We start from the raw sequence: 14,229 nt of genomic DNA on the forward strand, positions 1-14,229 counted from the left end.
CACTAAACAGTCTTTATATGTATATTATTGAGTGTCTAAAGGCTGCATTCACACGTTCCAATGTTGCGCACAGAACACGGATGTGAAATGCCAGTAACGGACTTCTCCCCCTGCCCCGGGCAGCATCTGTGATAAGATGTTGGGAGCGGGAAAACTGTACAGAAATGCACCACGCTGTAATGAATCAGACGCATGGCTCTGTCATTACAGCGTGGCGCATATCTTTACAGTTCCCCTGCTCCCAGCATCTTATTACAGATTCTGCCCGGGCCTGGGAAAAAGTCTGTTACAGGCATTCCACGTCAGTGTTCTGTACGGAACGTGTGAATGCAGCCTTAAAATATTTGATGTCTTTGTTTCATAATAACCTTGTAATTTGTTTTTTAGGCAATCATGGCCCACAAAGATTGATGTTCCACAAGATTTGGATGATGACCTGACAGCCTCTCCAATAGCTCATGTGGCTGGTCCACCAACACCAGCACGCAGCGCAGAAAATGTACTAAATGGCCATAGAAATAAAGGCCTTGTGGAACCACTGAAAAAGGAGGATGTGCCAGATTTTTCTGGCCCAACAGCCTCCGGAATACCTCCTGTTGCCATGAACCCATCAACAAGTGGGAGAAAATGCCTTTTCAGAGTTGAAGAAGATGAGGAGGAAGACGAAGAAGATAAGAAGCCTATTCCACTTTCCACACAAGTTGTTTTGCGCCGCAAGCCCTCGGTTACAAATCGCCTAACGTCTAGGAAGAGTGCCCCAGTGCTCAACCAGATCTTTGAAGAAGGAGAGTCTGATGATGAGTTTGATATGGATGAAAATCTCCCCCCAAAGCTAAGTAGATTAAAAATGAACATAGCATCTCCTGGTACTGTGCATAAAAGATACCACAGAAGGAAAAGCCAGGGTCGGGGATCAAGCTGCAGCAGCTCAGAAACAAGTGATGACGACTCTGAGAGCAGGAGGCGGCTCGATAAAGATAGTGGCTTTACCTATTCTTGGCACAGGAGAGACAGCAGTGAAGGTCCACCAGGAAATCAAGGCGATGGAGGAGGACAGAGTAAACCAAGCAATGGAAGTACAGGTGTTGACAAAACTAGTCCAAGTGATAACAAGGGAGGTGGCAGTCCATCCAATACTTCTGGGGGCAACAACAACAATTCCTCTGGAAACAGCCGTAACTGCTCTGGTTCTGGAAACTCAATGCAACAGTCACCAAGAAGCGCAGGAGAACTCGTAGAAAGCCTGAAACTTATGGGTTTGTGTTTGGGCTCCCAACTCCATAATGGAGCCAAGTATATCATTGACCCTCAAAATAATCTGTCATTCTCAAGTGTCAAAGTGCAGGAGAAGTCCAGCTGGAAGATGTGCATTAGCTCCAATGGCACTGCCAGTAAGACCGCACCTACTGGCAGTATAAAATTATTCTCTGACCAAATGTCAGACACTGCTAATGAACTAGAACTCCTGAAGAGCAAGAACTTCAAGAACAATGTTTTACAGCTACCTCTTTGTGAAAAAACAATATCCGTGAATATCCAGAGGAATCCCAAGGAGGGGTTACTATGTACCGCTAGTCAGGCCAGCTGTTGCCATGTCATTTAATAGTCGCTCGATGTACATAAGTGTGACACCATTGTTCAAGGCTGAGAACAGTTACTGTTTTTTGTCTATGCCATTTTGTCGTCTTATTATTATTTTTTTTAAAGTGGGCTTCACAAGCAGTTATTTATTACGATTTTATTTTAATTTTGCCAGGTAGTTCGGCGGCACGTTGTATATCTATGCAGGCTGCTCGCTGACACTTTTTTTTTTTTTTTTTTTTTGTAGCTCATTCTGAATATTTTTACTGTGTAAATTTCAATTGTTTTAACGAAAAACAAAAAGAAATCACTTTGAGTGTGACCTTCACACATACTTTGTGAGGAGCACTTACAAATCTCAATTTCAGCACTTAAGCTAAGGAGACCTTTTTTAGATTTCCTTATTTTTCGCATAATTCCAGTCCTGACTATTGTGATTGTGGCGTACTATTGTGTGTCTGAGAGAGAACCAAAGCAATAATGTTTTGTTGTTGAAAACTCCCATAGGGTGGTCTCGTATATTCCAAGGCTTGCACGAATTAAACATGCAATGAAATACAGTGTTTTAACACATCAAGTCCCTCTTTTGTCTTACAAATATAAGAATTTACTTTGAACCAGCCTCAAATACTTAGTATTGACCCCAAAGTTTATGGCAACCTTCACTTCTGTTTTTACACAAATTAAGACAATCCTTATTTCTTTCCCCATCCTGCAAGTGCAGGTGTAATGGAAAAATGTTTGTGGGTTTGATTCCATTAAACAGTTTCCTTTAATACCTGATGAACAATTTTTGTGTGGTTGTTTACAATACCAGGTTGGCCCCAGAACCCTTTAGCGCTTTTATCGATAAACAGTTATGTGTAGTATTTTTCCATATAGGATCTTGTAATGTAAATTATCTATAAATATAATTTAAAAAAAAAACAAAAACAGATGTTACTTTCAATTAGAGCAAAACGTTAAGGGTTCTAGAAGTGTTTTAGTTCTGCTTTGTATGAAGAAATGTATCTAGTTCTTAATAAGTCACTCTTGCTTAATGTTTGCTACAGTTACATAATACAGAATTACCCCCTTAGCCCCCGTGATACTGTTTTACAGTAAATAAGTTAAATTACTGCACCGTCTAGAAAGTTGAAAAAAAGTCTTTGTGGGAATTTTTTATGAAGATTTTTAATTTAATTACTTTTAAAAACATACTTAAATGAATATCATAGGTTAAACACAATTGCCCAGGCCTATCAAGCTGTCAAAAATCAGACAGATGGCAAACAATTGCTTCTCAGCTCTGTTCTCAGAATGGATTGTGATTGGTTGTTATCTGGCTGAGACAAAAATGTGTTTGATCAATCTGGGCCAATGTTGATTTTAAATCCAATGTGTTGTTCTGAATCTCTGAATTTTGAGCTCTAAACTTCCTGGAAAATGTATAAATAGAAGAAAAAGTAAGTGAGCCCTTTGGAATAAGCTGCATTGATTACTAATTAAATGTGGTCTGGTTTTGTTATAAAAAATGTTATAAAAATGTAACCTAAGGGGTCATTTACAATTACAGACAGTGCTTTATGGAACAGAATTTGGGAGCTCTGTGCAGCTGTGTCAGTACAGTAGTAACAAAGATTTAAACTTTTAAAGCTCCGGGAAACAGAGTTCTGAATTCCGTTGAATACCACATAATCTGTATATACGGATCTTGCTTAGATCATGTAAATGACCCCCTCAGTTGTAACAACAAGAATATTTAGTAAACATCCATGGTGCAGGGAGAATGAGTGAAACCATAAATATAATAACCTGTAGTTCCCCATTTAGCAGTAATCAATTAACCATATGTTTCCTGTAACAGAAAATAGGATTTAAAAAAAAAAAAGAAACATTCAAAACTAATTTTTCACCATTTGTGCCTGAAATTTTTTTTTATATTCCTGAGTTGCCTAGTGGGCAAAGCTTTCTTCTGGTCATGCCAAAGCATATTGATAGGGTTAAGGTCTGAACTCTGACTTTCTATTCCAAAACACCAGTTATCATCTTTATTTAAATGGGCACTGTGTTATAGTGACATATCAAAAGTTTTCTTAGAGCGTTAACTCCGGGCTCTGTTGCTCCTAATCGAGACAGCTGCATAATGTAATGGTTTATTTACAGACAGATTCTGACAGTTTTTTGAAGCCAAAGCCAGGAATGGATTTGAAAGAAAAAAGAGAAATCAGTCTTTTTATGACCTGTTCTCTGCTTATAGTCTGTTCCTGGCTTTGGCTTTAAAAATATGGCAAATAATCTGGCAGATAATCTGTGTAAACACACCATTACTCTTTTAAACCATCTCACTAACATAGACACAGAGCTTGTTCTACTTTTTGGTCGCAGCCTAAACACTCAGACTTCAAACCAATAAAAACTTCTGACATGTCAAAAGTTGTTAAAAATGACAGGTACTTGTTACCTATCCCTTTAGTTGATTTTTGTTCTTTGAGTCATTGCCGTGTTGCATCACCCAACATCTCTTCAAAGCATATCAACAAAAGGTGACCTCCAGGTGAATTCCTTGTTCCCATCTAGCTTAGTAACATATAGTTACAGGCTATGTTCACACTGCGTATGAATCAGTCCGTAGTGCGAACCGCGAATATACGCACGTGGTTTTGAGGTTGATGCATACGCTTGGAAGTATACGATATACGCCCGCACAGCGCACACTACGTATGAGCTTACGGCCGGATTGTATACGGCGCCGTGAAAAATGAACAAGACCATTGTTTAAGGACGGAAATGTTGAAACTCCGTGGATTTCCATGCGGTCCCGTACGAAGTACTTATTTCAGCCAAATTGAACTTGATTTTTCGATCCAAAAGGTTCTGTGTGGTTTACGGGGATGGGCGAAGATTTCCAAGTAAATGACCTGCCTCAGGTCGCTTCGAAACAAGCTAGGGAAGCATAACTGTACTATGGGCGTATGTTCGCGTTGCGTACGCATCCGGCCACATGTCGATTTTTCCCACGCCCGTAGTTTCAGCCGCACATGTACGGCGGCGTAAGAACTGCGGACGGAATCGTACGCAGTGTGAACATAGCCACATAGTTGAAAAAAACACATGTCCATCAAGTCCATTCAAGGTGGATGAATGATGGGTAGATTCTATACATATGCATTTATGTTATTTTGTGCTGAGAACTTGTCTAGGCCGGTTTTGAAGCCCTCTACTGTTTTTGCTGTGACCAGATCCTGGTGTAGACTGTTCCACAGATTCACTGTTCCCATGGTAAAGAAAGCTTGTCGCCTCCGGAGATTGAACCCTTTTTTTTTTTTTTTTTTTCTCCAGGCGGAGGCAGTGCCCCCTTGTCTTTTGAGGGGGTTTTACCTGGAACATCTTTTCCCCATATTTCTTGTAGGGGCCATTTATATATTTAAATAAATTTAATCATATCTCCCCTTAAATGTCTTCTGGAGACTAAACAAATTCAATTCTTTAATTTATCTATCCTCATAGCTAAGATGCTCCATTCCCCTTATTAGTTTAGTAGCCCGTCTTTGTATCCTTTCCAGCTCTAGGACATCCTTTCTATGAATCGGTGTCCAGAACTGCATGACAATATCCTGCTGGCCTTAGAAGCTGCTGACTGACATTGTGTACTGTTCTGTAGTCTATTATCTACAAGTACACCCAGATCCTTCTCCCTCAGCGACTCTCCCAGAGTAACTCCCCCTAGGACATATGATGCATGTGGGTTATTAGTACCCAGGTGCATAACTTTACATTTATCCACATTGAACCTCGTTTGCCAAGTGAACGCCCAAACACTCAATGTGTCTAAGTCAGCTTGTAACATCTGCACATCATCTATAGACTGTACTGTACTACAAAGCGTGGTGCCCTCTACAAAGATAGAAACATTGCTGTTAATTCCTTTCTCAATATCATTAATAAATTAGTTAAACAAAAGGGGGCCCAGGACTGACCCTTGGAGTACACCACTTATGACCAGGGACCATTCGGACTAGGAATCATTGAGCACCTCCACCTACGATTATTAAGCCAGTTTTCAATTCAGTTACAGACTAAACTTTCCAAGCCCACAGACCTTAACTTGCCCATGAGGAACTGTGTCAAACCTAGATTTTGCTTTTGCAAAATCTAGGTACACTATATCCACAGCTGCTCCCCCTATCCAGGCTTCTACTCACCTCTTCATAAATACATATTAGGTTGGTTTGACAGCTTTTGTCCTTAGTAAAATCCTGCTGGTTATCACTTATAATACTATTAGCCACTACATATTCCTGTCTATAGTTACCTGGGGAAGACTTAGAGCCCTTTTTGAAGATTGGCACTACTTTTGCCTTACGCCAGTCTCTTGGCACAATACCAGTCACCAAAGAATCACTGAATACTTTGTACAAGGGTAAAGAAATTACAGAACTATGTATACACAGAATAGGGTTTTACTAAGCAGCTCCATTCAGTGGGATTTCAAGGCCCTCGTTTTTGATCCCAGTCGGCCCCAGTGGTCGGATCACAGCTCGGCTTTCATTTCTTATATTGTATTGGTGAAATGAAAGCTGAGCTCTATTTGATTTCTTTGAGCTTACTATGAGACTGCTTGAGGCTGGAATCTCACATGGCAATTAAAAAAAAAACTGCTACTGTTTTTAGGTCAAAACGAGAAATGGAAAATATAAAGGCAAGACTTTTTTTTTTTTTTTTGGATTCTCCTTTTTGTCTTGAGGTCTTTTTTTCTAATAGCACTTAGCAGTTTGTAGACTATTTTGTAGGTCCTCCCTTGGGCTATTTCTCAGCACTTTTGGGATTGCCTGTTTTTTTGTTGGACTAATCTTAAATATTTCCCCTTGCCTGAATTTCCTCCATTTATAGACCGTTTTAGATGTGAATTGATGTACACTCAAGTCTTTAGCAAAGCATTGCAGACCTACATTTAACTCATTAAAGGGACCCAATCACTATATATTTGCCTAGAAAGCTAAAAATCATCAGTAATAAATCTCCTTACACATTGTCCTAACCTGTTTGTCTCCTTTGGCACGGCTATCTATCAGGGGCGAAACTACTTTTAATTCATGTTAATGGTATGCTAATTTTCTCTAGGCATAGGGGGGGTCTTATCGCTGGCCGGACCATGGGCAGTATTCTACTGATATCACACCTCTCTGGGCATGATGACCATAGCAGTACCTTACAGAGAGGCCCGCCCATAGCTCCATTACAGCACCAGCTTCACCCAGCAGGACATGCGCAGTATAGGAATTGGGCAGCAGGGATTGAATGTTACAGTACTGCACATGGCTTGCCCAGCCTCTCTGTGGGGGAGGAAGGTACTGCAATAGTAATCCTGCTCAGAGGGTTGATTACAGCAGAAAGACCATCCCAATGCCTAGTTAGAGAAAATTTGCATACTGCAGGGGAATTTATAGAAGTTTGCATCCGATAGCTAGTTCTGTCAAAGGGAACAATTATATGTTAGGACAGTATTGAAGATTTTTTTAGCAAATATTTTTAGCGTCATAGGAAAATATATGGTCATTGGTTCCCTTTAATATTTTAATATAGGTCTTATGAAAGTTGGTTGCATTTTAGCATGATTCATGCTAGCCAATGCACGTGTATATATATATATATATATATATATATATATATATATATATATAATATATATATATATAATTTAATTTAATTTTAAAATAGAAGAACAGGTTTATTAGTAACCCGGCCTGTGTGATCTGTATAATAAAACCCACATGTCCAGTGTCATTTCCCTAGTTGAAACAACTTTTGCTAATTAGCGCTTTCTGATGTCATTACCACAGAGACTTAGGTTCACTAACTTTTTCTCCCTGCACTTGGGATGTTTACTCGGTATGCTCAATAAAAGATATCAAGAGAACAGCTGTTTGTTTTATTAGTTTACTTGGTAGTGTCTTACTCAGTGTTTGTAAGCCAAAATCAGAAGTAGAACCTACAGAGGGGGGGGGGGGGAAATGTAATGAAGAGTATTGTACATTTTTCTGTGTTTTGTTTTTTTCTTTGTTTTTTCTTACCAATACTCCTGTGTGACGCCAGCCTTAGGGCCCTATTCCACCGGACGATTATCGTTTAGATTATCGTTAAATCTAAACGATAATCGTTCGGTTGAAATGCAGTTAACTTATAAAGCGATCAACGATTTCTCGTTCAGTCGTTAAAAGACCTGGACCTATTTATCGTTGCTCGTTCGCAAAACGTTCGCATTGAATAAGACGTTCGGTCCTTCGCAGTAGATACGAAGGCAATAGCAAATAAAAAACTATCGCAAATACGATCATAAGTAACGATTATCGTTCCATGGAAATGGGTGAACATTTTCAGGTCTTTCGCAATAGAGATCGTTAATCGTTAACGATTATGCAAACGATAATCGTCCGGTGGAATAGGGCCCTTAGATTGTGTTTGTCTATAATTGTTACTTGGATAACAGCAGACTACACTTTAATAGTGATAAATGTAGAAATCCAGATAATTCTAATGGGTTTTAACTGTAGTTAAGTGCTAAAATGTGCAACTAGGTGAAGCTTTGTTCAAAATGTTTTATTATTGAGATCTATAATGTTTGCAATAGTTGCAGAAAGAATTTACTATTAGGCTATGTTCACACAACGTATAAACAACGGCCGTTATTTGGCACTCAAAACAACAGCCATTGTACACATTAAAAATTGCATTGTAATCAATGCACAATGGCTGGAAATAATAGACTGGCCCATTATTTGGGCGGCGGTTCAATACATGTGTGAACAACGTCTGTTGTTTGTATTGACTTTCATGCAACCCCCTTTTATAGCAGTCTTAGGTCAGTTTTTCAACGACATGAACTTAATTTCAGACTATGTGGATTAAAAAAACAAAATGGTGTGTGGCCATCTATTTTGAGGGAAACATTGCACTTTTAAACTATAAGGTCTTTAGCAGGTGAGTGCTTGCAGTAGATTAAGAAATATTTTCCCTTTGCACTAGTTTTCAACTTACTTGAATCATCGAGGACTTTTATCTAGATGTTTCTCCTAAGTAAGCCGCATGATCTGAGATTTTTCATTAAGAGCCCTTTCTTGTAGGAGGCAGCCATGTTTTTTGTCTGATTACATAAGCGCTGTGATATTCATTGTTCTAGATATAGACAGGCTGCAGTATCATACATAGTGTTTAACACTACAGATGGCTGCCTTAAAGTTTCTACTTTGAATGCAATAATAGTTTTCGGTCCCTTATATGTTGTAAAGAGGTAAGTATACTGAAATATAGAAGAGAAAATGGATCTCTGGGCAGGAACAGTCTAGTATATTGGTCCTTAAAGTCAGACAACCAGAGACCTTCAACATGGACAGGAATTATGTAGTCAAACACTGGTCCCCTCATTTTTCCTCCATCCTTCATGAACCTATTATTTCCTGATTTTCACATACAAAGCTGATACATACAGTTAGTATTAGCCCTACAGCTTCATGACCAAACGGTAAAAGACATTTTAGAATGCTTATTTATTACCCTGTAACATGGTAAAGCCATAGGAAAGGTTTGGCTGAGGAGCTCTCGAGCCGGGATATGTTGTAAATGAATAAAGAGAGATATATCATTATATAAAGTGATAAATTTTACTGTAATGTATAAAACGGCCATATTTACTTTTTGTTCCTAAAGGGCATTGGCAATAACTTATTTTGCAGCTGACTTTCCAAGCTTTGTAAATATGTTATATTATTTTTATGTGCAGCCTTGGAATGACACTTCTTAATTCTCCCAATGCATCTGCTGTTTCCAACTGTTTATATATATATACATATGTATATATGGTGCTGACTTCTGAATGGCTGTGTTGGCAGATTATGCTGCATCTAGATGTATTATAATAGCCTTATTAGATATGTATGGTTGAAACCGGGGGTGTACAGCAGTTAATCCGTTTCTAAACTTGTTCACAAGTGAGTGTGTGCATGTGACGTCCATCATGTTTCCTTGTTCTCTAAATGGGAAGGAGAAATGAAGCACTACATTACAATAATATCGGACCAAACTATTAGCGTGCTCTGAACCCTCTTGTACCCGCAATTGTCTTCAGAAGTTGCATATAGTTACATTAGTGTACAAATTAAATATTGTGAAAATCAATGAAGTCTTGTATTTTTCCTGTATGTGTATATGATGTAACTGGCAACAATATGTAGCTGAAGATCTAAAATCCTGTGTAGGTGTAAGGCTGTAGCACTAAAATGAAGTTGTGTTCAGTATCAGTGTGTCTATACCTATGGTAAAAGCAAATCAACCAACAGTGTGTACAAGGGTCAATAGAGTAGCGTAGAAACGCATAACTTTACCTGTGTTTGTTAGGTCAGTCCTCTTATTTGCAGACCAGAGCAAATAAATAAAGAAGCTGTGGAACAAAGGAATTTTATCTCCCATGTTTTTTTCTGCCGTTCTTGCTTCAAATAATTGTGGTTGGACAACGTTTTTTTGTTTTGTTTTGTTTTTTGTGTTTTTAGGTGCAATGCTCTTTCTAAAATCTACAGTGTACTCGGACTATGCATAAACCTACACAATGTGTTTATTATATGTGGGAGTTAGCTGCCCTGGTGTTTTCCACTGTGAGGGAACTAGTTAGGGTCTATTTACACAGAGTTTATCTGACAGATTATCTGCCAAAAATTTGAAGCCAAAGCCAGGAATGGGTTTGAAAAGAGGATAAATCTCAGCCTTTCCTTTTATGACCTGATCTCTGTTTATAGTCTGTTTCTGGCTTTGGCTTTAAATCCTTTTGGCAGAAAATCTGTCAGATAATCTTTCTGTGTAAATGGACCGTTACACTCCATCACTTCATCATGTCATATGACCATGGTGGGCAGTTCACTGTTATCTGGTGTTCCCATGGGTGAGATGTCACCCTGATTTGTAGCACCTAACCACCTGGGCCACATGACTTTTGTCAAAAATAAGGATATGTCATTATTTCATTAATTGCAATATCAAATTTCTAAATTTTTAAAGAAAAGCTATGAATTTTTTTTCCTATAACCGAGAAAACATTAAATGGTTCTAAACTTTCATCACAGTCATTATGAGGTAAAAGGGATAGTTACAGCATCAGCCATTGGTGCATGGAACTGATTTGTATGGGAGTGGGGTGTCCCCATAATCTTATACTATACTTGCTCTAAACATTATACACCTATACAAGTATTAAAAAGTTTAATATAATTTGGTATCCAGTGCTATAGCACCATGAACAATGTTTTCCGTTGGGTATTTCCTTAAAGTGTCACTGTCAAATATATATATATATTTTTTTTTTTTTTTTTTTGCAGAAATCAATAGTCCAGGGGATTTTAAGAAACTTTGTAATTGGGTTTATTAGGCAAATATGCCATTATCTGCATTTAAAAAAGACTTTTCCCAGGCCCCCCTCCTCTCCTTTCTGTCATCCACTGCTCAGAATCAGGAAATCTTGACTGTTTTACATCAGTTGGATCCTGTCTGTGCTATGGAGAGGGGAGGAGGGAGATTAGTCGGCAGCAAAGAGCAGAGAACAAAGGCTTACACACAGCGGAGAGCCGCTGAAAGACTCTATTCAGAGGTCAGAGTAGAGAGCCTGGTGATGTAACTGTAAATTAACTCCTTGTTGTCCTGTTTTGGTGCCTTATCTCTCCCCTCTCCATAGAGAACAATGAAGACAGGGGGGGAGAGCTTCAAACTGATTTTTTTCTGATAAAAATGCTTTTTTCGGCTAATAAACCCAATTACAAAGTTTCTTTAAATCGCCTGTACTATTGATTTTATTTCTGCAAAAAAAAAAAAAATAATGACAGTGACACTTTAAGACTATTTAGTGTAATGGATATTCCACTTCCAAATGATTTGCTAAGATCCTCATTTTAATTTAACTTATTGTTTTGTTTTGTTTTTGTCTGTACTTCGGACACATGCGACATGCAACCTGCAGTGTGAACAGAGGCGTGGAGGTGCTGCCAATTTCAGTTTTTTTTTCTGATTGATTTGTATCACCAAAAGAATCTAAAAGTGGTGATTCTGCCTCCTCTAGTTTATCAGATTCTGGCTTCATCATAAATAGGCTATAATAAATACAAAACAGGTTTATTGTAGTGAAATTGTAACATCAGTCTTTACTCACTATTATATAGGTAATCAAGCTACTTAGGTGCCTATAGATTTTTTTTTTTTTTTTTTTTTTTAGTAACTGCTGAACAATCATGTTTCCAATCAGGAGAGGTTACTATTGTATAACCTGGCTGTGTCTTGCATCATTCACTGTTTTACTTTTGTCATTTGTCATGCAGATATATGATGTGAATGGTGTTTCAGATTATGTGTGTGTGTGTAATATTACATACACATACAGTGGTACCTTTGTTCTCAAACAGTATATTTTCAAGGAGTGCTTGCTTCAGTTCTCAAACACTTTTTTGGCATCCAGTCCTTAAGTACAGTAATACCTCTGTGTTGGAAAGCATCTGAATTGGAACACAAATTTACCCGGAAGTAACGTTCGTAATTCAAACTTTGCTTGGTATCCAGAGGTTTTAGTGAGCGTGGATCAAGGGTTTTACGTAGCGAGTTTAGCGCTGGTGAGGCTTCACGTACAGTTCAGCACTGTATAAGACTGCTGGAGTGCATATACAGTACAGTAGTAGTACTGTAGTGCATCACCATCTCCCATCCTTTACAGTGCTGGGGGTGCACTATACAGTAAAGGGGAGTTGGTGCACTACTGTACTATAATTGCTTGTATTGTTGAACACTTCTTGGTTCAAATGTAGTGTAGTGATTAAACTGGGCACTTTAGAATGTAATAAATTAGTACTATTAGCGGGTGCTGGAACCAATTAAACACATTTACATTATTTCTAATGGGAAAACACTGCTTGGTTCTCAAACCTAATTGGTTCAGGAGGGCAGTTTAAGAACAGAGGTAACACTGTATGTATGTAAATATATATATATCTATATCTAGACTTTGGCTGCGTTCTTTCAGAAACAGCATCACGGTTGTCCTCAGTTTGGGTGTAATTTTACAGCTCTGTTCTATTGAAGTGATTAGAGCTCATTTGCAATACAACACATAACCTGAGGACAGGGGTGGTGCTGTTCTGGAAAGAAAGTAGCTTTGTTTTTCTAATTTTGGATAGCATGTTTTAAAGGCTTATGTGTCCTATAGAGAAATAGAGCAGTGACTTCTGGTCTCTCCACAGCAGCTGGTCAGAGACTGTGTCACATGGGCCCCCACTACCTGACCACTGCAAAGTACTCTGCAACAGCTGTAAGCATGGCACCATGATTCCAGCCATAAAAAAAAAAAGGGTGGGGGATGCTATTGTAATGTGACATCGGCGCATTACACTAAATAGTCTTAGGTGCTACCATGTTGTAAATGTTATTGGTGGTGCAGCATGGCACTGGCATACTGACATATACAGCACCAAGCAAACAGTGGTACACTCCTTTACATTCTTTTTTCAATCTTATATATTCAGAGAACATGAAAATAAGGAACACGTACAGAACTAGGATATAAACAAAAAAAAGTGTTAAACCTGAATATAGTTAATATGTTAGATGAGGTAGTTACTTAGAATGGTTTTCCAGTAGTTTTAAAGGGAACCAATCAGAACAATTGTGCTGATATGGTTTCCTGCAGCCTAGTATAGAGCTACTATGCAGCTCTCTGATGCTACCATCCGTGGCTGCAGCAGTAGATTTATAAATTTTAAAAGTTTCATTATGCCGCATGAGGCAGGGAGAGGGGTGGCAACTAGTCACTGCTTTCTGCCTGTCGGCATGCAGTGCGAGGATGATTGACAGGGAAAGAGACCCATTTGTGGCTTTTTTTGCCTGTCAATTATCCCCGCACTGCATGCTGACAGGCAGAGGGCCCTGACTAGTCACTGGTAGAGATGATCGAACAGGGCCGAAGTTCAGGTTCGTATGAACCTGAACCATCAGCATTTGACTCCCGCTGCCTTCCTATTTCGTGGGGAAGGTGGAGACAGCCCGAGTACCGCCTGGAAACAGGGATACAGCCTAATAATAGGCTAATAGCATAAAAGCCTCCTTCTGTACTCAAGAAGCAATCTCCCAGCCTCCCCCCCTGACTTCTTATCTGTGCATTATCAGGCAAACACGTCTTCATTACAGAGAAGCCAGTGAAGACGGGCTCTGCTCTCTCCATTGTATCCTTATGGAGGGGGGAGGGGCTGGGGGAGATGAGGGAGCAGGAAGAGGTGACATGAAGGTCAGCTGTTTGTAGACTCTCTGGGCACCTAAAACGCAAAATCAGGTGTCAGAAAGGTCAGTGCTTATCTATGAACTTACTGAGAGAGGATTGCAGGGTGTTGTGCTGTGCAGGACTGCTCCGTGCTCAGTCACTCCTAACAGCCCCGCCCCTCTCTATAGCCACATAATGGACACAGAAATCCTGCTTCATTTGATGTGAGGGGGGAGGCTGGGAAGGAAACTTTTAGTACATAAAACCTATTACAGAGTTTCTTAAAATCGCTTGTACTGTTGATATTTAATGTTTTCAGAAAAATGGCCCTGAAATGACAGTTACGCTTTAAGGCTTATAATTAATAGCCAAACTTGTGTATATACCAC

At 39.1% G+C, this 14,229-nt stretch overlaps 1 protein-coding gene across 2 annotated transcripts in view; it reads left to right on the top strand.

Moving 5' to 3' along the window:
* The window catches only part of SNRK (SNF related kinase), a 62,354-nt gene extending 52,341 nt beyond the window's left edge, over positions 1-10,013 (top strand). For both annotated transcript variants that reach the window (XM_069958596.1, XM_069958597.1), the window contains one exon: positions 388-10,013. In XM_069958596.1, coding sequence (XP_069814697.1) covers positions 388-1,603 — 1,216 coding nt within the window. In that variant the 3' untranslated portion in view covers positions 1,604-10,013. The remainder of the gene's footprint in view (positions 1-387) is intronic.
* Positions 10,014-14,229: the final 4,216 nt, after the last annotated feature.

The sequence above is a fragment of the Dendropsophus ebraccatus genome, chromosome 2 (genome assembly GCF_027789765.1).
Source record: "Dendropsophus ebraccatus isolate aDenEbr1 chromosome 2, aDenEbr1.pat, whole genome shotgun sequence".
NCBI classification, from domain to species: Eukaryota; Metazoa; Chordata; class Amphibia; order Anura; family Hylidae; genus Dendropsophus; species Dendropsophus ebraccatus.